Source organism: Manis javanica, chromosome 2, assembly GCF_040802235.1.
Source record: "Manis javanica isolate MJ-LG chromosome 2, MJ_LKY, whole genome shotgun sequence".
Lineage (NCBI taxonomy): Eukaryota > Metazoa > Chordata > Mammalia > Pholidota > Manidae > Manis > Manis javanica.
Genome location: NC_133157.1, coordinates 72,774,901 through 72,800,444, shown reverse-complemented (window position 1 = coordinate 72,800,444; position 25,544 = coordinate 72,774,901). Strand labels below are relative to the sequence as shown.

Below are 25,544 nucleotides of genomic sequence, written 5' to 3'. Positions count from 1 at the left end.
CTGGGAAACTTTTCCTGAAATTCCTCATAACATTTTTGCAACTTCTAAGTAATTTTTTTTTAATTAAAAAGGAAAAATAACCTAAGTGGGCCTATGCTGTTTGAGGAGGGGGACTGTAGTGGACCTCTGTCTCCTCTGCTCCCATCCCCGACACTGAGAAGCTCCGTAAAGTCCTGGATTTCCCTGAGAACTAGTGTGGGGGATCCTGAAGTGAGCTCCCTCAGGGCACCACTGTCTCTCCAAATTGGCAGAGCCTAACACAGGGCCTTGCATATACCAGAGACTCAAGATATGGCCAATGAAGGAATGAATGAATGCACTGTAAGAAATACCTGAAAGAAATTGGGGGCCAAGCCCAATTTGTGGTGCTCCACCTCCAAAGCTGGTAGCATGTGGCCCTCTTTTATAAACAGCTAGGTGGGAATGAGGGGCAAAAGACAACTGAATGAAGAAGGGGAATTGAGCACCCTAGAGCTGGCCTGAAACGGCCCTGCTCCTCTAGACTGGGGGAAGAAGGGCATACATTCCAGGTACTATGTGTTCCAACGCCCAAAGTCCCGTTGGATCATGCATAAGCTATTTGATACACTGAGATAAGAAGAAATGGAGACCAAGATTTCCCAAGATAACATAAACACTGAAATAGCTCCATATTTAGTAAATCCTTCATCACGAACACAATGCCTCATTACATTCCGTTCTTACCTCCCAAACCAACTAGTACTTGGAGTTTCAAGTCCAAATTGACTATGCCCATGAGGTCTTAAATTGGAATCATTTTACTTACCAAAGTTCAAGAAAGCTTTGAAAAAGTTAACAGATGAAAAACATGACTTTGCTTCAAAAATTTTGCTAATTCAAGAACATCCTAACAAATTGCTGTTTCAGAAGCATTCAATTCTGAATAGAGATGAAGGGAAAAAAAAAACAATCTACAGACCACTTAAGTGTTAAGTATTAGTGGATGTTCCTATAATCCACAGAAAACTGGGACCTACAAGAAATGTGCTTTTTCTAACCACCAAGATATGATTTCACAATCATGAACACTGTGTGGTAATATTCCAGAAAAAAATTAAACAAGGTGAACCATGGCACATAACAGAGGGTAAGACTCCAAACTGAAAACTTGATTTGCATATTAATTCAAATAAGGACCTGGTGCTTTATAAGGAATGTAATTTTCAATGAACCTCCCAGTGAGATTGCTATACTCATTGGTAGGGAGAGTGGTTCACCAATTTATTTGAAAATGAGCTCATATGGCAAACCCGAGTCATAAAGGGCAGAAAAGAAAAAGCCCTTCCTCATCAATAAATAATAAACAGTGAGCCTGCAGAGGAACTGGAGTAGGCTGGCACAGCTGTCATCTCTTCCTCTTTACTTGCCACGTATGGTACACCACGTAGTTCTGTGTCAGAGTCAGAGCCTTCCTCTGACTTAGAAAGGATGGGTATTTAGCTCACCCTCAGAGTTTCAGTTGCCAGTTACTAGTTTCTTTGTCCCTAACACCCTTCAGCTTCCAATTTCCCAGTTCAAAGCAGTCCCACCTCTCTAAAAGAGACTGTAAGAACCTGGACATATCATATCTCCTTATAGGTACTTCCTGAGAAATGCCATCGGTATAACCGAAAGAACTTAGAGTAAAGACGATGTGTAGGAAAGATACCTGCTGAGCCCCCAAGAGTAGAGCCAGCTTTGTCCCTTCTGTGCTCAGTATCCTGCCTGTGTCAGACATGGTCTAGGCCTTGGGCTGTCATTGACAGAACCCTGTTGATGTCAGCTGAAATCACAAGTACTCATGGTGACCTGAGGCATGACCTAGGGTTCTGGAAGAGGCAGAACCTTTGGACAGAACCTCAGATCTGTACGCAAACAGATAAGATGGTGTGGTATTCTTCATACTTCAATACTTCTGACTCAATGTCCATCTCCCCCACATATAGGCCTTCTCATTTCCCCAAGAGAACCCCATACTTATAAAACCCCTCAGGTGTTCTACAATTAGGTTGATAATGGCGCTTCAGTAAAAAGCAAGCCACTGTCTATTTTTGTCTGAAGAGGAAGCCAACACACTGGAACATAGGACAGTACGAAAGTTCTTGAAATTTGAGCCTGCATGCAGGTCATCAGTTCTTAGTGTGATATTACCAATGAAAAATGCAGAAGCTTTGCCTCTTGGTCCCCATCCAACTGGTTCTTCTTACCTTTGGTTCCATTGAAATGAAACTGTGGGTTCCTCTGCTCGAGAGAACTGACCTTTTAATCGTCCTGCTATGGTAGAAGTGGTAGTAGTCCTTCAGGGCCCCGATCTGCAAGGACAGGAGAGGATGGGCAAAAGAGAGTTAATGTATAAAAACTGCCGTCTGTTTTCCTGTTTTCATTAAGATAAGGGCACAAAACAAAAAGGGTCCATAAATTATGCAGTAGCCTGCTATGCTCAAATGTTACTTGAACCTTGGTGATCACTTTTCCAAAGAAGGACACGTGATATGAAATGGAATGTCCTTGAGGCAGTGACTACAGAACTAAAGATTATGAGGGGGCAGCTTAGCCTCTGCCTATCTCCCATTTAATGTTTAATTTATATGCAGCATTTTAAATAATTCTGTATCAATTTATATCCAAATGTGGGAAAGAGTGGGGGGAAAAATCAAATAGCTATCTGGTTATAAAAACACCCTGCACTCTGTTTGCTCCAAGGAATGTACAGTGAAGGACCTTGTTAGATTATTTATGTCATTAAGTTGAAACAAGTCCTAAGCAGTTGATCATTCATAAAGAAAACACCAGTTTGTTTCCTGACTTCAGTACACGGTATAAATACATAGCAGTTATTCATTGATTGCAAAACTAAAAGTGGAAGGGCAATTTCTAAAACAAAAACGAAGATCACACATCCAAGCTTCCTGTGCAAAAATTGTTCTATCTATTTTAACCACTTCTTCCGCGAATTAGTCTTCCCGGTGGTGTACCCCTTCTGTAATTAAAAAAAGTTAGATCTGTTTATGAGAGCTTTGAAAATAAGTACCTGATCACTCTAGAAAAACAAATGAACAAAATCCCAATCATGTTCTCTCAGTTTATGAAATGTGGGTCGTATAATGAAAACAGGACATACAACAAATGAAGAGAGGGGTTCTTGGTTCTACTTCCAGCTGACACTCACCACAAGTGGCTTCTTGGCTAAATCACATATACTTACTATGTCTCAGTTTCCATTTCTATAATATTGGACTCTGGCTTACTTAATTCCTAAGATCACTGCAACTCTCAAACCCCATTCTTTAACACTGACTTTCCTTGCTTAGGGCAAATGCATTAAGTGGCCATTTCTCCAGAACACCATGACTCTGCCAGAAAGTATGACCATCATTGGGATATTTTCCAAATGGGACAATTCAAAAGTTGGGTTTTTCTAATTAAGAGGAAAAAAAAGTCATTGGCCCAGTTTAATTTTTCCAGATAAAAGGTTTACTTCTTATTCCTTTCTTTTCATCACATTCTCAGTCATGATCACACCCTTCCGGTAAGGAGGATCAATCCAATTTTTGTGCCATTTAAAAGTCATTTCCTCACTAGGATTTTAAGCTCTAAATGAATGTCTCTAACTATCATTAAATTTGAAAGTCTGAAGTCTCACATTTTTGACTCAAGTGGTAACTACCCAGATGTACTCCGAAAAAATCCTGGATTCTGAAAACAAGTAGGGAATGAGGATGAGAAAACTCCAGCTGAAACCTCTAATCTCAGTGATTCTTGACTCTGAAGCAGCAAATGAGAAAGAGGGCACAGATGCTAGCCCCAGTCTCCAAGAGTGTTTCAAGGAGGGATTTACAGGCTAATTTTAAGATTCCAGAGGACTAAGGGTAAAATTCAGGAGGCGCCATCTAATCCTTTATAAGAAAATCTTAAAATCCCAAGAAGCTTAGAGCTTTCACCTCAAGTAGTTTTTGTCAAGATTGCTCCTTGGGTACACACAGCAGTTCTTGTGGAAAGGAACAGAGAATCTTGAAGGAAGAACTTTATACAGAACTGATCACCAATGTGAAAAATGCCAGTGTGTTAAAGACCACATCCACTTAGCTATAATAGAACCTCTTTGATGATCAGAAATGACCGAATTCAACTTAACTACTAAGTTCGAACTGTGGAAGGACTACAGCCTGAGGACATAATCAGATCCCCTGTTGGTACAGACTGGAATCCTGGCCTACTGTGGTGTACAAGAGGCTGGAAAACAGAATGCTTGTCCTGACTTGCTGTGATATTGGAGACATCATTTAACTTCTTTGAGCCTTGGTTTCCTGAGCTGTGAAATAAGGACACAAGAGGTATAGTAAACAGAGACTGGGCATCGGAGTCCCATGGGGGATAATTATGTTTACAGGTTAGTGTGGTTGTAAGAACTGAATGTAGCAATAGCTGCATTGCCTGGTCAAGTCCTTGCCTCAGACACAGAAATGGGTCTGAAGGTTATCAGTTTTCCTTCTGAATTTAAATTTGAGTCCTACCTTCTCCTGCCTCCAAGCCTTTAATTAACCCCTCACGTCTCTTGGTCAGGAATCCTCTTGGTCTACCAAGGTCTTAGTGTCTGGCTGCCAGGTTCCTGGGCATCCATTTGCACATCCTGTTTCACTGCTGGGTTCGTAAGAAGTCATCGAAGAGTGACAGGGTCCTGGGGCAGCTTCCTCACCCCTCGGCCTACTGGCTGAGGCAGAAGTAGAGGCTCTCCTGAGGTCCCATTCTGTGGTATGGCTTCAGGGGACATTTGTGAACGGCTGGCCCTCCTGATTGATTCCAGAAGCTATTTAACAGTCTATACTGACCACTTTCCAAAGTAAAACAGCTAGTGGATTTAGTAGAAGGCTCCATACTAAGTTTAAAACTGGATAGTTCAGAACTTCTGAAAAAGAAGCTATTTATTTACACAATCTTATATAACTTAGTGAGTTATGTAACTCAAGTCATGGGTTGTAGGCCCCAGTGAGCCACAGGCCACTCGATGACCCATGGTTTCTGTTCTGACATCCTGTCAAATGACTATATTTGCTTTTAAGTCTTCTCAGAGCCATTGGCACCACCCTCCTCTCTTAAATCTACACAGCAGTTGGAATAAGGCCAAAAAGTACAAATTTGGCTATGTTATATGTCATACCCCTGCCTAAATCCTTTAGTGGTTTCCCTTTGCTCCTGAAATAAATAGTAATAGTTAACATTTAATATTATTTAATAATAATTTGTTATTTAAAAGCAAATCAGAATAATATCATATCAACATTTATGGTATGCCAGCAACTCCTCTACTTACTTCTGCTAACTCACTGAATACAGACCAAAGACCATTATCCTACTCTAACCTGCGGGGCCTGCATGATCCAGCCCAGCCTCACCTCTACCCGCACCTGCTCCCCATTCTCTGGGTCCCAGCCACGCTGGCCTTCCCAGTTCCTTTACTGCTTCGCAGCTGCCATTCCCTCTCCCTGCAGGACCCTCCTCAACCTCCACTCTCTTTCCACTTGGCTGCTTCTCCCTCATCCTGTGCATCTCACTTCAAGCAGGATGTTTCCCAGACCAGGTCAGGTCCCTTTACTAGACCATTTCACAGAGTCAGGAGAATATACAATTGTATACTTTGATTAGTATAACTATTTGTTGAATGCCTGCATCCCCACCGGTCTGACTATATGTTCTAATGAGGCAGAGACACATCTGTCTTGCTCACTTTTTTGGTTTCAGCAACTACTACATGGCTCAACACACAGTAAGATGGCCGAATGGATGATGTGAAGATCAGAATCCTTGAATCGCTAAAACTGCATACATTAGAGCTGATTCAAAATCTCTAATATGAGGATCAACGGACCAACAAATCAAAGTTAATTTCAGCAAAAATGGTTTAATTCTACCTTAACCTAAGAACCAACTGTGCCAGGGTTATGGCTCTAAAGGCTGTAGGCTGAGACATTCCAATGCATTTTTTTTGGCAAGACAATAGCCAAGGCATAGTGTTCATTAGCTCAATTATTCTACCTAATCCAAACAAAATAATATAACCACCTCCCAGAACTATATGTGTACCTACTTTAAAGCATGTTCATGTCTCTCATCTATTCATATGAGTGTCCCTTATTGGCAAAATTGTGTCTTTTATATTCTTTCAACAGCACTGAGCATGCTGAGGGCATTTAATAAACATAAAGAAGAAAAATGTCATGACATGTTGGGAGTTATTCAAAAGAAAGTGTATGAAAACAGCAGTAATATTATCTATGAGCAGGCATTCCATCTAGTCCTCCAGGGTGTACTACAATGTAAAACAAAAAATAACAGTGTTTATATGTTATGCAATAGCAACAAGAGCTAAAACAAGGAAAAACATTGGGGACATTTTATAAATAAATTAGGAACCATAGGAGTATATGAAGTATAAGTTCAATAGCAGATAGATCAAAACACAAAGCCTTCCTTACCACCACAAAAAGGAAAGAGAGTCTTTCCCACTTTGCCCTCTGAAGCTCCTCTTTTGTACAGTCATATACAAACCCTGTTCCCTTCTAGCAACACAACTCTATAAACAATATTAAGTGGATGAATTTCATATTTTGTTCCCAATTATGTCAAGTGTTTGTACTTTTTCTTCCTTAGTGGTTGCCCCTTACCTTGCACCCAGAATTTTCCTATCACATGCCTTTCTCAAACCAAATTGTGTTCTTAGAAAAGTTTTTAATAAACTATTTTATACTAAGGAGTAAATGACTGGCAAGACTCAATGTCTTAGTTCCTCCAGGGACAACTGCAGTTGGTCAGAAAATTAAAGCTTAATCCAAACAAATGAGTTTAGAGTGCTTATAATTTTAAAAAACAATCACTGTCAAAAGCAATCATTGGAAAGACCCATATTTTACACTGGCTTTACCCATGAGAAGCTATGTGGCCTTTCAGAATTCACTCACCACTAAGTCTCTCCTGTGTGTATAGCTAAAACCCTCACAGGTCTGAGACTCCAGGCATCGTTTTCCAGTTCTTCACACACAGTTCATAGAGTGCCCAACTGTGCCAGTTTGCCCAGGACTGAGGTGGACACAGGACTTTGCAGTGCTGACCCTAGGGCCAGCCCCAGGCAGACCTAGTCACCTTGGTCAGGAAGTGCAGAGGTCGTGGGCATTGTGACCTCCTTGATGAACATGTTGGTTCTCTCAGACTGCTTGTCTGCCTTGTTTTCTCTCCTGTTCTCTTCAATTTACAGATTTCTGCAAATTCTGTACTTTTTAAAAAAAATGATTCACCTCCATTCTACAAATTTTTTTAAATGAACAAAAATTTGAATAGAATATTTCACAAAAAAAGATATATAAATGACCAATAAGCATGTGAACAGAAGCTCAAATGCAAATTAAAACCATAATGGCACTATACATACACCAAAATGGCTAAAATTTAAAAGACGGACAATTCCAAGTTCTAATGAGGTTGTGGAGCACTGAGACTGTTATACATTGCTAGAGGGAGTGTAAAACGGCTCAACATCTCTGCAAAATAGTTTAGTAATTGCTTATAAAACTTACATCTTCCTTACGACTTTCATTTCTATGTATTTACTACACCTCCCCCCAAAAAATGAAAACCTATTTCCAAACAAAACTCATACACAGTTACTTATAGCAGCTTTCTTAATAATAGGATCAAATTGGAAACAATGTGAATGTCCATCAACAGGTGAATGCCTAATTGTGGCACAGACATACAGTGGAATGCACAGCAACAAAAAGGAACAAACCTCTAATACATGCAACAACATGGATGAATTTCAAAATGTCCTGCTGACACAAAATAGTGCATATTGTATGATTCCACTGATGCGAATTCCTAGGAGAGTTAATCTATGGTAACAGAAAAACTGATCAGTAATAACCTCTGTGTGGAGTGGGGATTGACTGAGAAAAAAGCCTGAAGAAATTTGGAGAGCTATGAATGTTCTGGATCTTGATCTGTATCTATGAATGTTCTGTATCAGTGATAAGTGCTTAGATGTACTGGAACCAGCTCGAAGTAGGTGGACGTGATCCAATTTAATCTTTTCCCAATACCCTGTTCGGTGACATCACACTGATGATTGAAATCAACAATGATGGAAGTACTTACACATCAGGAAAAATCAGCAAAGGCTACAAATTAGGTCTTCTTTTTCCCCTACCGAGTTACATGTTTGGTATTTGTCAATGCTCTGTGTGGTATATACATTTGTCAATACTCATCCAACCTTACACAAAGCTGGCTGCATTTTGGGGCTATGTAAATTAACCTCAACAATGGTGACTTCAACAGTTATACATTCCCCCTTACCGATTTCTGGTTCTCTCTTTCCCATTTGTAGAATGACAGAGATTGGGAAACGTAAGAACCCAGTTACCTGGTGGTGGAATTTATCCCCCAACTCACACCTCTCCCATCATCTCAGGTGGGGTGGGGAAGAGCCAAGTCCCAAGATCATTGTTTCTGCTGACCAAGCTCTTCTTGACACCCGAAGTTGAGAAATCTGAAACTTCCACTTGCTGAATCCCATTTAGACACAGTTACAGAGATGGGGCCTAGATATGCTGTTCATGCTTGATTACATGCTGAATGTGCTTCCCCAAGAATATTCAAACATCGTAATTATTTGCCTTCTGTGTTCCAGACTATAACATTCAAAGGAGAACCAAGGAGAAGGTGGCCAATATTACCTTCCTGAAAGTTGGCAAGAACACTCCTACTGCCTTTGAACCTACTTTTCCTCTGCCTGGAATGTTGTAGAAATCTCTATGACTCACATACTTCCTGCTTTGAGCTCTCTGCTCAAATGTCCCCTTCATAAAGAGATTTCTCTGTCCACCTAAATGAAAAGTGCCATATCCCACTCTGGTATATACCCCAATTTCCCCTCTATTTTCCCCTGAACACTTATCACCACTTAACATAACATATACTCTTTTTATTTATCCCGCTTGCTGTTAGTCTTCTGCACTAGAATATTAGCTCCATAAGGGCAGGGGTTTTTGTTTTATTCACGGCTGGATTAGCCTCAGTGCCTGTTAACAGTGCCAGACATACCCAATAAAAGTAATGAATGAATAGCCCCTGCTCTCAAAGGAATCAAATCAACAGTAAACATGTCTTTAAACCTTAGGGAAAGTTTCTGGCTCATCTCTTTAGAAACCCTTTCTGTGATATAACATTAACATGAAATGTAACATACACTTTATACTTATAGGGGCTGAATGGATGAAATTATCACATGTAAACATGTGAAAATTAAGAAATTTATCTCCAACAACATACTCACTGAAGTTTGCCTTTCTATTTTTTAGTTCCTACCCTTGTCCCATCCTAGTCAATGACCTCTTGAAATCACTGAACAAAAATCATTTTATAATAAGGCTGTTGAATTTATTAAATATTAAATTGGAAGGCAAGTAAATGCAGAAATCTAGTGAACTGCTAACATGTGAAGTACAAACTAAATGCCAGGCATTATTGCACTGCATCTCCCAACAGTATGAAGCAGGTATCATGATTTCCACCTGATATGCAAGAAAGCAGAAGCTCACAAAGTTTTGGAACTTGCTTAGGGCCACAAAGCTAGTAAATGGTGAAGCTCAAGCTGATTCTGGGCAGCCAAACTCCAGAGCATATGTTCTTAGCCATTCTAAAAGATGTTTAAAATAAAAGTCTTCTAAGGATGGATTTAATACCACAGCTACCCAGAGATCTCAATTGCCCAGAAGACTGTATTCCTAAGAACTATACAACGGTATGTTTTCTAGGGATATTTCTACCTACTTTGAGCAGTTGCAAAAGAAAAGTGCCAATGACTGTCTCTGAGAGTAAGAGAGAGCTCATGACTGTCCTCGGTGGGGACAAGAAATCTGCCTGGTGTCTTATTTCTGGCTCTGTCGCCGACCCCAGGAACTTGCATTAACATCCTCATGTCAGTTAGAGAGTATCATTAAGGCATACCTTCACCATGAAGTTCAAAGGGCATTGTAAGTTAAGTAAGTGCAATACCAGACACCAGGCATCTTAGATGTACTGGGCTCAGTCATGGAATGCTGCAAAATGACATGAAAACTATCTCCCTTAGGAGGTAGTTTCAAATCAGTCCCTCAGAGAATACTTGTGATTTCTTTCCAAATTCCTTCCAGGTCAGGTTGAGCATTTCAGCTCTTCAGAGAAAAAGCATTAGAGTACATGAATTCAGAGTAATATTTTTTAAAAAATCAGGATGCTCAAGGAAAGATGTATAATCTCTAAAATATCCGAGCAACTTTCTAAGATACGCAGGAATGTGATAGGCTGAATAATGCCTGCCTACCCCCAGATATCCACATCCCAATCCCCAGAACCTGTGCATATATCACCTTATATGGAAAAAGGGTCTTTACAGCTGTGATTAAAGATTTTGAAATAGCGAGATTATCCTGGATTATCTGGGTGGGTGCAATGTAATCACAAGGGTCCTTATAAAAGGGAAGCAGCCAAAGTCAGAGAAGATGTGATGGCAGAAGCAGAGGTCAGAAAGGAAGATGAAAACAGAGATCAGAAATGGGGAAAGGAGGAAAGAAAAGGAGAGAAAATCTGAAGATATTATGCTGCTGGCTCCAAAGACAGAAGGGGCCACAAGCCGAGGAATGCAGATGGCCTCTAGAAGCCTGGAAAGGTGAAGAATGAGTCTCCTCTAGATGCTCCAGAAGGACGACATTTTCATTTTAGGTCAGGCCTTCTGGCCTCCACAGCTGTAAGATAATAAACTTTTGTTGTTTTAAGCCACTAGATTTGTGGTTATTTGTTACAACAGCAATAGAAAACAAACACAAGGAAGAACTGGTACCTCAGGAGACATCCATGAGGAGCAAGGAAAATGAAACTAGTCTCTTTGTATTTGAAGTCTTTTTATTCTTCATAATTTTTAGGATCTCTGAATTATCAATTTTTCCAAACAGCTGTACCAATGTAATAGCAGTGTTTAATACTGGCCTGACACTCTGCTAAGCACTTTGTTAGCATTATTGTGTTAAATCCTCAAAACAAACTGAAAATCAAAATGAAGCAACTTGCCCAGCAAGAGAGCCAGTAAGAGGCTTGTTTATTTAAAGCCACTGTTGTGATTACTAATAACAATAACCAAAGCTACCACTTACTGATGCTTTCCTACAGTATCTGCAGTCAAGGAAGGAGGATTATTCTAATTTTATGGAGATGGAAATATAGTCCAAATCTAAGAGAGACTAGGTAACATGCCGAAGTGAGGAAGTACCGGAGTCTGACTAAAATCCTCAGCTTTTTCTAGTCACAGCACTTTGACTTTTATTAAAATGTATTCAAAGGGTTTTGGATCATCACAGGCAATTCAATGAGCACACTCAAATATCCCCCATCCCTTCCCACCTCTCTGGCCTCACCGATATGAGGCCTCTTATTTTATTCTTAAGTTACCTAATCGGCAGAGTGTAGGAGAATCTGTGTCCCAATAGTTCATCTTAAAAGCAGGTAATCAAAAACTTCTTGTCTACAAATCCCAAGCAAGCAGATACCATAATTTCACCAAGGAAACATAAAACAAAGGAAATAGAGGAAGCACAAATCTTTCCCAGGCTCCAGGGAGAAAACTACAGTCTGCCCCACTATGCACATAGGGCGTGAGGTGTGCCTCAAAGCAAATTATAGAATAGTAACGTTAGAAAAGACCTTAACAGGATTTTAATATGACTTTCCCCCCTGGATGTTAAGAATCCATTCTTCAAACTGGCGTATAGCAGTGTATTTTCTGGGGCAGCCCCTTCTTTAGAAAGTTCTTCCATATAATTAGCCAAAATCCATTCCCTATTCCTGGTTTTAGCCCATAGAGCCGACCCAAAAGGGTTGCCCCTCTTCTGCATGCCAGACAGCCAATATGTCCTTTCTGGGTCTTCCCTGTGCTTGGCTGAACATCTGAGTTTTCCCATCTTTTTCTCATGCAATAAGCCTTTGCAAGCCAACATTCTGTAATGCCTCTTCAGAAAAACTGGAGCCCGGGACTCAACACATCTCCACTCCAGGTGCAGCCAGGATGGAGTCCATGATTCCATGACCTCCTCTTGGCAATGTACTTCTAATAGAAGTGGCTTAAAATTGAAACATTTTTAGCAAAATGAACTTGCTAAATTAAAAAAATTTTAATTTAAAAAAATCCTCAAAACCGTTTTTAACTTGGTTCTCCTCCAATCTATAGTTTAATTTATTAAATGTAAAGGATAGAAGTTTACATTGCTGGTGAACATTGAATGCCATTTTCCATTTTCTACTCCACACTTTCGCAACCTGCCTGACGTTCATTTATTTATGGGGCGTGTACTATCTTCCAGGCCCTGCTTCAGAGACACTGCAGACAGAATGAGCAAAATGAAGTCCGCACTAACACAGAGATAATGTTCTGACTTGACCCCAACAACCTCAGTGACAACTGTGAGTTTGAAACCAGAGTACATCTCCCAAGAGCATGCAATTAATTTTCATGTTAGTATATTACAGGTAAGGATTGGGTTCAACATTCAATGTATTAATATATTTGTAATAGTTATTTAAGAATGAGCTGTAAATAACACTAGGCTTTATTTCCTTCAATCCATTTTTGTCCCAAATGAATAATTACATCCTTGACGTAAAATAATCCTTGTACTATATTCCTAGATAAGAACATTTATTACTGCTATTTATTGTCAGCAATTCTTCAAAAAATTTTAAGAACCCATCTGTAAGTAATTTCTGGAGAAACTGAAAGAAGTTTTTGTTTAATATTTAAGCTATTCCACTTGCTTATCAGACACACACCACACTCACACTCATACACATACACAAAGGAAACAGAGGCCAGGAGAGGCTGTGAGAGCTCACACAGCCCATATTCAGGTGTCGGTTCTTTTCATTGCTGATCATCTTAGCAACTTGAAGCATTTCTACATAAATGGAAACAAACAGAAAACAGTACATATTGTGATAGGAGGAAACATCTCTAGAATTACCCCTAGAACAGTAAATTTGCTCTTTAGATTTGTGATCCAGTGACTCTTTTTATACATTAGACTTACACGGGGACCAAAAAAATTAAATACTAATGTGAGGACCCCCACACCCACCCCAGAAATTCTGACTTAAGGGTCTGAGATAAGGCCAGGGCATCAGACCAGGGCTTTTCTTTTAAAAAGCTTTCTAGGTTATTCTAATGATCAAACAAGGTGAAGAACCACATTCTAATTCATCCATCTCATCCTGCAGACAGAATAATTTACCCTGAATTCTGTGATCTCCATTCAAATATTCCTAATTAAGTTCAAATGAGAAAAATCTCTAATCAATTTGAATTTAGCAGTAATGTAACAGGCATGTTTTGTCCTTTTAGTCACTCTTTAAATTATTTCAAAAGCTCCTCTGCCCCCATTTAGAAGTATGTATTTAGTATAATCTGATTCAGAATGTGCAGTATTTTATAGAGGCTATTTTCAGTTTATAGCATTTTAAATGACATGTTTTATTCTTGAAAAGGGAGCTTCTCTGTGTAAAAGCTGTAGGCATTAAAAACATGTGACAGCAACTACACGTGCTCAGGACAGTTGATGGCTTTGTCGTCCACAACTGAAACAACTCATTAGGAAAAGAAGTTCCCCATATCTTTGCTAATAGCTGTTTAAAGCTGCCTGTTCATTTGTCCCCACCCTGGTCCTTCCTGGCGATTAGCAGAGTTAGCACCTGCAGGGCTGTGGACCCAAAACTGAGCCCAGAGCAGTGAATAAGCAATAGTGTCTATGGTATAAAGGCAGAGGGGAGGTGAGTGGGGTTTCCAACCCAATATGAAGTTCTCCATCTAGGCAGATAGGAGGTTGGGTTCTATTTTTACAACTTCTGAGGCTCTGCCACTATGGGCAGCTTTTGGCCAGTTGTATTAAACATGTCACACAGGCATATCTATTAAACTACATATATATAAAAGAAAACAGTGGTAATACCAAATAACAGTGAGGTTGTAGGAAATGGAAGGCTCATTCATACACTGCTGTTGGGAATACATGGAAAACAGTTTCAAATTAAAAATTATCATTAAAATTACAATAGGACCCAGAAATCCCACTCCTAAACATTTTCTCAAAGAAAAAAATATGCATATTCACACAAAAACGTGTACATAATATTTATAGTAGCTCTTGTCCTAATCACCAAAAAAACTGGAAAAAAAAACAATGTCCTACAGCTGACAATGGATAAACAAACTGGCACATCCATTCAATGAAACAGTATACTCATCAATACAAAGGAACAAACTACTAGTTAATTAATCAGGGATGAATCTCAAATGCATTATAACAAGGAAAACAAGCCAGGCTCAAAAGGTTGCATACTATATTGTTCCATTTCTGTGATATTCTGAAAAAGACAATAAAGACCAGAAAATATATTAGTGGTTGCCAAGAATTGGGGGTGAAGCAAGAGCCTGATGCATTACAGAGTTCTTTTAAGGTGACAGAATTGTTCTGTATCTTTATTACGGAGGTGGTTACATAACTATATGCATTTGTCAAAACCTCTAGAACTATATGGTGAATTTTACTGCATGCAATGGTACCTCAATTAGCCTGATCCAATTTAAAAAGAAAAGTCCATAAGGAAAAGCCTAGGAATCGAAGTAAGTTCCTTGGAAAGGTGACCCAAATGGAAAAGCAAAAAGATAAGAAGTTGTTGGAATTAATATATATAATCAAATTGGTTTTATTCATTTGAGGAGCTTCCCTAAAGTCATAGCAACTACTCCAACATTTAGAATTATTCAGGGCAAACCGCAACCCAAAGAATCATTCACAACACATAAGCTTTCCTTTTATCAAAGGAATGAAGTATTTTGAATTTCTTAGTAAAGTACTGCTTTCCACTCACATGACCACCTACATCACAATAAAACATGACTGGTCATGTTAAATGGTGAAGTCATATGACTACTGTCAACTCTGAAAATATGGCTGACAATTTTGAAATAAAGATGAAAATGCATAAATGGCTCAGAGTCTCCTAAGTGTCATTAACCACACACCTAATGTAAGTACTTTAAAAGTAAGCAAAAAATCTACAAATCCATGGTTCTCAAAGTGTGGCCCTAGAACTAGAAGCATTTGACCAGCAGGACTGGAATCACTTATGAGTTTAGTAGAAATGCTCATTCATGGGCCCCACCCCACCCAGAATCAGAATCAAGCCTCCACGCTGATCAGCCAACCCGAAGGAGGAGGTTATGAATGGTCATCATGCTGACGATGAAGCAACATCCAGAAGAGGATACAAGCACATTGTCCACCTCGACCTGTGCAGTCAAGATGAAGTACAAATTTACCCCTCCATATGCCATACAATCTATGGAGTAAACAAGAGTTTTAATTCTAGATTTTATCCTCTTACAATGCTTTGAGCCCAATCTAAGTGTAAGATAAAATTGGATTTCAAGTAGAATTTTATTCAAACTCAATTCTAGGAGATAATTAAAAACATTAATAATGTTCGCAGTACTAAGATGTTGTTACCTATGAGAGATCAGTTCATCTCAAAATTCAGTTTCAGAACTAAAATTTCACAGGTGATATACCTACTAAAAACTGTAACTATTAAAAATTTAAAGTTGTCTTCCAATAACCATTTAGTCCTGCTATTTTATACTTTACATGGACTATATCTTCTTAGCTACTGCTTCCCATATAGAAAGATTGATAATAATTTCTAAATTTACAATAAGAATCTCGAGCCATAAAGATCAGAACATGTTTTTCTTCCTCTTTTCAAGTGAAGTATTTTGATAGCTTAACAGATGTCTTTGTAGGAAATGTTATTTTCATCCATCTGAATTAAGACTCATCAGGCACAGGGAAGATGAATAAAGCAGTCCTAAATATCATCATCATTATATCAGCAGATATGCTCGATTTATAAAACAAGGCCTTATTTGCATTAAATTATCAATGTCTCCTCTTGGAGTCTTTATTGACACTATCTGTTCATGGTATCCAAAGATCATAAATTTGTAATTCTGCACAAACAGACTATCTAGTCTTTCAGTCACCTGGGAGCAGATATTTACTCTGCTGCTAGATCCCAGGTGACATCTAGTTCTTCAATACAAGTGCTAATAGGAAACAAAATTTGAACATCAGTTTAAACAAAATACTACCAAGGTAGAACTGTTGCCCCTCACCTCCACACACACTCTTGCCCCCCAAAACATGGAAAAATAATGCCAGTGTTCTGGCTTATCTCTATGTTTCAGCACCGCTGCCCTCTTGAAGACTTTTATAACCTTGTAAACAAGATAAACAATCATCAGGCTGCATATATTTATCCTGTTGTTTTGTTCTATGTAACAGCAGTATGAACTGCCTATGTTCACATACTATTTCCACCTTTAAACTGCTTTCCCATATATTGTTTTATATGAATAATTGAGGTAATGTCATACCCTTTGTAAAACTGTCCAATTACTTCCTGTTACTTTTACAGTAAAATAAAAAAAATGCCTTTCTTTGGCTCACAAGGGGTACCAGATCTAGCTGCCGTTCATATTTCTAATATCATCTCCTAACACCTCTGCCCCACTCAGTATGCTCAACCCCACTGGCTTTTCCAGCTTCAGGACCATTGTACCTGCTGTCCCATCTGCCTGGAATTCCTTTTGTTTCCAACCCCCATTGCCTAATACCTTCTCATTTTTTAGATCTTAGCTCAAAGATCACTTCCTCAGAAAGTCTTCTCTGACCTTAAAGGACTTCCCCAGTTACTCTCTATCCAGTCAAGCTATTTCCTTACAAACTTCTAAAATATTGCTTTATTGCTTGCACCTACCACAGTGTCTGGCACAAAGTGGTTGCCTAATAAGCATCTATAGGATAAATGCACAAATGAATAACTACTGTGGAATAAGTAAAGAATTATTATCCTAATTTTCCCAATAGTAAAACCAGTGATTTCCCCAACTGTATACAATGAGCAATGGTAGACATAAGATTTCTCTGACACCAAGCTCAGTACTATTTTCTCTCTTCTATGCTGAACCTAAACAGCTAAAGAATATCATAATTTGTGCTTGGAGTCATATTTTCAAGTTCTATGAAAATTTAAACTCCAATCTCATTAACTTTAGGATTCATATCTTCATCTCAACAATCCCTGAGCTTGGTAAAAGTGCCAAACTTTAAATTTTCTTTGTAACATAAAAAGTCCATTGACCTTTATCTCAGCAGCTTGCTTTGTCTTAAGTATATGTCAAATAAATCCAAAAAGAGAGTTTAAGTAACCATTAGGCTACTAAGTCAACGTTTGTACCCATGAAATAGAAAGTTAGAAGGGATGTTTAAGAATCTGTATTCAGTACGGTGGATCAAGTTTTAAGTATCTCTCTTCATCATTCCTGAGCACTTACTGTTGACATAAAAGATAAACCCAATATACTTTTACCAAAGGAATCATTGCAATGTTTACAGACTTCTGCAGTTACTGAAGACATACATTTATCTGGACAAATACCTCATATCTGGATAAATGAAGAAAAACTAAGTGTACTTATTATATATTAAGCTTCTTTCTGAGGCTTCCATAGGACTTTAACTTTTCATAACTTTAGGCTTTCCATAGAAAATTAACCTCTGAATCATTTTAATATTCCAAATGCTGGATATGGCCTGATTACTATATTTGTATCACTCAAATAGATGCAAGCAATTTAGTACAAGAACAGGGCTTCACAAGTTTTCCTCCCTTCCAGTTCAAACTTGCCAAGATTCTGTAACTAAATTGTGAAATAGGTTTAAAGACCCAGTAAACTAATGATAAAGACCCAGAGTGTAGAATGGTTTGGACAGCCACAAGAATTTACTCTCATTTTAAATGTACCATGTTAATTAGAATTCTTACAGTGACTGCATTAGACATGCTGATATGTCTCTATTGTGTCATTTTAGATGTAACCTCCATAAACCTATAAAAGGAATTGATATGCTCAATGCAATGGATGCCACAACTTACCCCTCTCATCACACAGTTTACAACAATAACAAGCCATATAATACAGTCAGGATCAGGCCAAGGAAAGCTGAGTTCAGGCTGCAGTCATGGGTAAAGGCACTTACCCTTTACCCATGGTATGGGTAGATATCCTTTACCCTTCACCCATGACATGGGTGGTTATGTACAGGGTCATATTCCTATTTGCCAAAGTGACTACTAGCACACCTTTCCCAAAATGAGCCTTCTGACTTTCCCCAGGAAAGAGTTCTCTGGCTCTAAGGGACCAACAGAGATGTTCATGCTTTAGCCATTTAATCAGTCATTACCCTTATCACTAAATAACCACCATGGTAGAACTGACCTTTAGCTGTCTCAAAATCAGAAAAAAAAAATCTATCATATCTTTTCAAGGTAGTTTAATAAAAAGGATATAAGTCAGATTTTCACAAAACTAGGGAAAAAATATTGCCTCCAAATTCAAGCTATTTGTTCATACACTACACACCTATATACACAAACCCCCTTGACAATTTTCCCCACATGCATACCTCCTAAAGAAACATCAGCCCAGATGAATAAAAAATTTATTAGCAATAGTTGTTAAAGAATATATATATATATATATATACACACACACACTTTCTACAAAGGATCAAGATGACAAGAAAAGCTTCCCTACATTATTAATAAGGCAACTCTCAGAAGTTGCTTTTACAATCAGGGCTAGTAGACACTAGAACTCAGGTCTTCTAAATACCAGCTCAGTGCCCTATCCATACCTCTTCTTTTTGGGCCTCAGTTTCTTCAATTTTATAATAAGGGAGCTAGGTGATACTAATGCTCACAACTCTAACACCTGCCGGGTCTATGTACACAAGGGGCATTTACACTGTGGGAGACATCAGGACTCTCTCAAAGCATGGGCTGTTACAGTGCCATTTCTTTCAAGAAACAAATTACCGTTAAGTAAAGCAACACACACACACACACACACACACACTCTCTCTCTCTCTCTCTCTCTCTCTCTCTCTCTCTCTCTCTCTCTCTCTCTCTCTCTCTCTCTTTCTTCCCAGCAGTAACGCATAACCAAACCCAGTGTGGTAATGTGGGGGGCAAAAGGCAGTGCCTTAAGGGAATGCTGGGTGCAACAAGGCTCAAGCAATAAATTTCATGGACCTTTGTCATACTCCCCCATCGCCAAGCCCTTTATGATAACATCCATGTAAACCCATGTGGTTCAGTTAATAATTAGTTTAAATCTGTTATGAGTTAATGATGCTCAGACAAGTCATTCCGGGTACACGATGATACAGCGAATTTGTGACACAAGTTTCAGATAATATTTTGCACTGCCTTTCATTTTTTTAATTTCCTACTCTGATTAGAAAGCAAAATGTGGTTAAAGAACAAAGAAGACCTTCAAATAAGACCTATACACATACAGGCTGAATTAAAAGGGGAAAATAAATAAAGCAATTGCCTCGAGAATCACACAGGGTTTCAGAAGAACCTCTGAAAGGTTGAGACAGACCTCAGGTAATTTCTGTATCTTGAGCTGCCTGGCGTATTATAAAATAGAGAAGTGCTAAAATATGTAGCATATTAATTTAAATGTATACAGATAATACAGAAATATAACTATGCCATTCACCAGTTTCAAGAGGTGCAATGCATATTCATTCCTAGCATACTTACTGTAAGCAATGAAAGGTAGTAATGATACATAAGATGAAAGATTGCAAATGGACATCCTATTTCAATCCAGGTGGTACATGAAACTGTATCTACAAACTCATTGAGAGATACTTCATAAATATGAAACCTGGAGCCACATAATCTTCCAGCCTGTGTTCCTGGTATGTTCTCTCCTGGGTAAGGTCCTGGAGTTCTCTTAAAGATTTATTATGTAGCTAGGGCTTTTCAATATCAATTACATCATAAAAGCACAAATATATGACCTAAAACATGAACAAATGTTTATGTACATATATAACAAGACAAAAGATCACCACCCACTCCAAACACAAACAGACTATAATTTAGCAAAATATGACTACTGGGGCTGGAATCATCAAAATGCAATAGGGTTGAAAATGAGCTACTGATTCATAAGTTTTGGTGGTAATGAAAGGAGGGAAAGCTGAGCTCAGAGCACAGGCAGAGTGGATTCCTCAGGGAAGGAGAAGCTCCGAGCTCTCAGAACAGCCAGCACAACAGGTGCCAAGGAAGAATAGAGCTATTCTCAACCCCTGGCTGCATATTTAAGATTATTGATGGCCAGACCCCACTAAAGGCCAATTAATAAACATTACTGAAGGTGCCTTTTAAGGCTCCCAGGTGACTGATATGTATAATCAGGATTGAGAGCCACTGAGTCAGAGGAGCTGAGGATCAGGGAAGGAAAAGGCTGAGTAAGAACAGTTCTAAGATTTGGGTGACTGCAAGAAGACAGGGTAAGTTGATTTTAGAACTAATCTTGTATCAGGGTCGGAGGGTGGGGGTATCCAGAGATAGGTTCCTTTCTTATTCACCAACAGAGTAAAAAGAAAATACCCTGTAGAGGAAAGGACATGCAGATGACTGAAGCTGTGGCAAGTTAAATACAGAAAACATTCTTCTCCACTTCAGACTGAATGATGTCTCCATCCCCTTGTACTATAAACATGTAAACATCCTAAACAAATCCTTTCTCTTATCACATAATAAAGAACAGGTTAAAACTATCTCATGGCCTTCCTATTCCCTCAGAGAAAACCCAGTCCTTACTAGGCACAGCCTGCAAAGACCTATAGGCTTGCTTCTCAAAGTGCGGTCCCAGGCCCAGCACAGTGGGATCATCCACAGCTTGTCAGACCTGCAGAGTTTCTGGTCCCATCCCAGACCTACTAAATGAGCATCTACATTTCAACAAGACCCCCAAGTGACTTAAATGCACATTAATATGTGAGAAGCACCGATCTACAGAACTACTTCACTTCTCCAACCCATCCCCGTTTCCTGTCCGGCCCACCTGTATGCCTGACTTCAACATATCAGGCTCTTTCTTGTCTAGGGCCTTTGCACTGACTGTTTTCCCTACTATCATATGCTTTCTCCAGATATCTGTAAGCCTCATTTCTTTACCTTACCTTCTTCAGATCTTTCTTCATGGCACCTTTTCCATGAAACTTCCTTAGCCATCCTGCTTACAGTCGAAAAAAATTCTCCAGACTTTCCCCAGACGTTTTCCATCCACAGTACTTACTATCAACTGATATACTTTTGGCTTTCTATTTAATTGTTTGCAAATGTCTCCCTGTGGTAATTGCAAAGTATGGTCACACATTCTGTGCATCTCCTACGAAGGAGTGAAGTATATGTCTCCACTTCTTGACCTTGGGCTTAGACATGTAACTTATTTTGATTTAGGACATGTCAGTAAATAGGACACAAGCAGAAATCTTAAAGGGACTTGCACATCGAGGATTCCTCTGTCTGGCTACTGGGTTATCTTTCTGTCCCTATGAAAAGAAGCCCAAGCCAGCCTGCTAGATGAGAGACACATGGCCAGTTACCCCCATAAGCCAAGCCAGCAGCAATCAGCAAGCACCAGCAACAGGAGTAAAGTCACCCTAGACCAACCATGCCCCAGCTGACCCACTGTTGACTAAAGAACCTACCAGTCAATCCACAGCCTCTCAACAACAAATGATTATTTTAAGCCACTGAATTTTGGGTGATTTTTTTTTAAGCAAGCTGATACACTCCTCCTAGGAGTATGTAAATTCCAACATGGCAGAGATTTCTGTGCCCTGTGCATCTCCAAGGCTTAGGAGAATACTTAGCACAGTGTAGATATTCTGAAATATCTGCAGTGAATGTTGAAGAACAGAATGACAGCAAAGGAAAAAAAATTACAAGTGAGAGAAAGAAATGCCTCTGTACCTGAGGGTCTAGAATGTAGGAGAAAGACGTTCTGGGTTCATTACTACCTTTGTCTCTACAGAGGGTGAGCTAAATAAGAGTTTGGTAACAGAGTATTTTAGCAAAAATAAAGAATCCACATGTTCACATGCAGTGTTTCAAATTTATTCAAAATAGTTCTAGTTTCATGGCGCTTAACTTGTCTAAGACTGTGCACAACCACGCAACCTTTAGAATAGTTTTCACATTATGCAGCCCATACTCTCCTCATTTCAAGTTATCCCGATTTTTAACAGCTCGCAAATCAGCGAACCAAATTGCTGCATGTTGCTTCAATTCTGTCTTGCCAAAGAAGAAAAATCTGCTGCTTTGGATTCATTTCAACAGTTGTAAATTCGGGCCACAACATTTTAAATCTCAGATGTTCCCTGCTGTGTCCACATCACACAAATCAGTAAGTGCACAGATACCCACGTTTGCGAAGCCAGTTCTCTAACCACTAAGGCGTAGCGTCCAGCAGCATGGGGCAGCAAACTTAAGTGGGCTCTGCAGCACCGGGGGTATCATTATGAAAGCACAGGATGCCTTCAGAGACAACCTGAGCAGATGCATTGGCAAGCAGAAAGCAATTCTCCACTAGCAAACCTTCAAGCTTCAAAGGTGATATGTTATTTCCATTTGACAGGGAAAAATTAAAAACTGCAATACACTAAGGTTCTATCTTCATGGAAAAGAAAAAAAACCCCTCAGTTTTCTAAAAAGGCTTAGCGGTCGGGAACAGTATATTTGAACTCAGAACAAGTCTCATCCAGAGAGCTGGCAAGGCCAGAGAGAGGGGCAACTCAGTACAATTAAGCTCTGGGATGCTCAGGGTTTCTTTTAGGAAATGCAAATCTCCAAGGAACAGAATCACAATCACACCTTTGGATATACCGCATCTCTGGCTTCTGATTTTTTTTCCTGAACACCTATAATTATTGCCTGCATAATATTCAAAATACACCCTGGAGATCACTGAGGTCTTCTTAAGTCACAGGGTTCTCACCCAGAGGAATCACATCATCTTTTTACACCTTTTCATCGCATATCATACATAGTCCACATCGTGTGCAAGGCTGGAGGAGAGCTATTGTGTTTTTGTATTAGTTGGAATGGGCAAGGTCTCATGGTGCAAACAAATGAACCCACGCACCTCAGAGACTTAAAACAACACAGGTTTGTTTCTAGCTCATGTTACACGTCCGTTGTGCACTGACTGGCAGTGCTGCTCATCAATCATACCCCACATGGACCCAGGTTAATGGGACAGCCACCACCTGGAGTCCTGAAAATCACAGCAGGGCATGTGCAGATCAGAGCCAAGTCATGCACTTATGGTTACAGAAGGGACATGTGTCACTTCTGTTCACATTTCATTGACCAATAGAAGTTACACGGCTGCCCCAAACACCAGAAAAGCAGGGCAATACAAACCTACCACACGGCTAGGAGGAGAATCAGAAATATTTGGTGGACCATATTCATGACTGCTGCAGTCTCTATGTACTCCCTGCCTCTATTGACTCACAGCCACTTATCCATTTCAGCATATTTTTCTGAGGGCATTTTAACTGCAGGGCTCTCTTCCAGGTGCCATTGGCAATACAAAGATGAGCCAGAAAGAAATCCTGTCTTTCATGGGATTACTATCTAGCTCAGGAGATAAAACATATATGCAAATTGAATACAAAGTAATGTCAAATGCCAATAAAAAGCAGCATGCAAAGTTCAATGAGAGTTTAAACAATGCAGGTTTTAGCCACAGGCAGTTTCATCTGAGTAAAGGACATCTGAGACGGGCTTTACAGAATGAGTAACAACTGGACCTGAGGATGTTCACGCAGTGGAAACAACATGAATAGGGGCAGAAAAGAAGGGTATGGTAGTTCATGTGCAAAGAATGACAAAGCATTTAGGTTGAATGATATTTAGAAAAGAGGAGGAAGAGGAGGAGAAAGAGGAGGGGCAGAAGGAGGAGGAATGGTGGGGAAGGAGGAAGAAGTAGCCTTTCTGACCAGAGAGGGTTCTGAGAAAATGAATCTGCCTTACACGGCGAGCTTTGAAGGGAAAGACAATGTCGACAGCATAGGACTTGGCTACAGTCCGAACAAGAAGTGACACGGGGCTCAGCTCCAGTGGCCCCATCACAGTTATGAGCAGCAGGAGAACTCTCAGCTTTCCCGTCTCCCTTTCATCTGACCCAGAAAAAAGTACTCACCTGTCTGTCTACCTGCCTGAGCCTGAAGGAGGGGTCATTTGAAGCCTAGAGCAGATTAAAGTGAAGAGATCATCTATCAGATGGGGAGACCCAACGACAGTGAGAGACTTGCCTCTGACCATGTCACCCAACCAAGAGAGCATTCCTTCTGTAATGAAGTGGAGCTAACTCCCAATGGGTATTTGTTTTACTTGTCCTGAGTTTATTTTCCTATCTTCAAGGACATTTCTGAGGCTACTCCTTAAGGACTAAGGTACAGGACTTAATTTATGTCTGTTTATGCCGGTACCTGCAATCCTCCTCCCATGAAGATTTAACTTCAATGGTTTGGTCCTTCAAAATGGCCAATCCCGGTCAGCCGCTGCCATGACCATCACAAGATTCCACCACTTATATAGTAAGAGCTATAGGACCTTCCCTGTGCATCAAATCTGCTTCATTTTGCTACTCCCACTGACTCGACACAACTAGTGACATTTGACTGTGATCTGATGTCTTCTCCCTACTGACCAATTCGTTCTTCTCACTCCTCCAATATATGCAAGACTTCCACTGCCATCCCCCAGAGAGAGGACCCTGCCCGCAAGGGCCTTGGGGTTCCCTGAGATGGATGGAGAAGCATTCGTAGTCCTAGCATGATCCAGGACTTGGCTCTCAGGGTGGACAATGTCACAATGTGTGCTCCGACTCTCATGCTAAGAGTTCTCATGGAAGTCAGAGCCAGAAAGAATGGCCCTGCTGATCCTGCCAAGGCCTGAAACACTTAAAGATAAGGGTTAGGCTATTTCCCAGGAAGCCTTGGACTTTGGAATCCACATACAAGTAATTCATCAGTCCTAGATCACTACTTTTATCATACTCCTTTATGAATATACGATGTACCATTTGACTTCCTTATTGACTTAGTAGAAATTTTTGTGATTTTTCTCCAGTGCTCAGATTTTTCATTTTATGACCCTTCATGTCTGTAAAATACTTCAGGGTTCAGCCAATATTTAATGATTACTTATAAAGAGCGAGGAGCCATACTACATGCTATAGGAAAATAATTAAGTCCCCAAAAGAGGGGAAAAAAAGAAAGAAAAACTTAACTATATTACATACCCTAATAGAATTCTGGGCAAACTATACCTTTATTTTACCTGTATCTACACCTATATTTTACCTATACTTCCAGAGCTAGGTATAGTAAAGTGGTGACATTAAGATATGCCTTTAAGAGAGAGAATTTCCAGAAAAGCAAGGTGTCAGGTGAATATTCCAGTGGAAAGATTGGCACAGAAACAGGAAAGCAATCATATATCTGGGCAACAATAGGAAGTCCAGTTTGGCT

General features: G+C 39.6%; 1 protein-coding gene across 6 annotated transcripts in view; it reads right to left on the bottom strand.

The window, feature by feature from the left end:
• Positions 1-25,544, bottom strand: part of PCSK5 (proprotein convertase subtilisin/kexin type 5) — a 433,086-nt gene that overhangs the window by 395,057 nt on the left and 12,485 nt on the right. For 5 of the 6 annotated variants that reach the window (XM_017664305.3, XM_017664306.3, XM_036991294.2 and 2 more), the window contains exon 2: positions 2,208-2,312. In XM_017664305.3, the coding sequence (XP_017519794.3) occupies positions 2,208-2,312 (105 nt within the window). The remainder of the gene's footprint in view (positions 1-2,207; positions 2,313-25,544) is intronic. The other variant, XM_073228663.1, reaches the window with a different exon arrangement.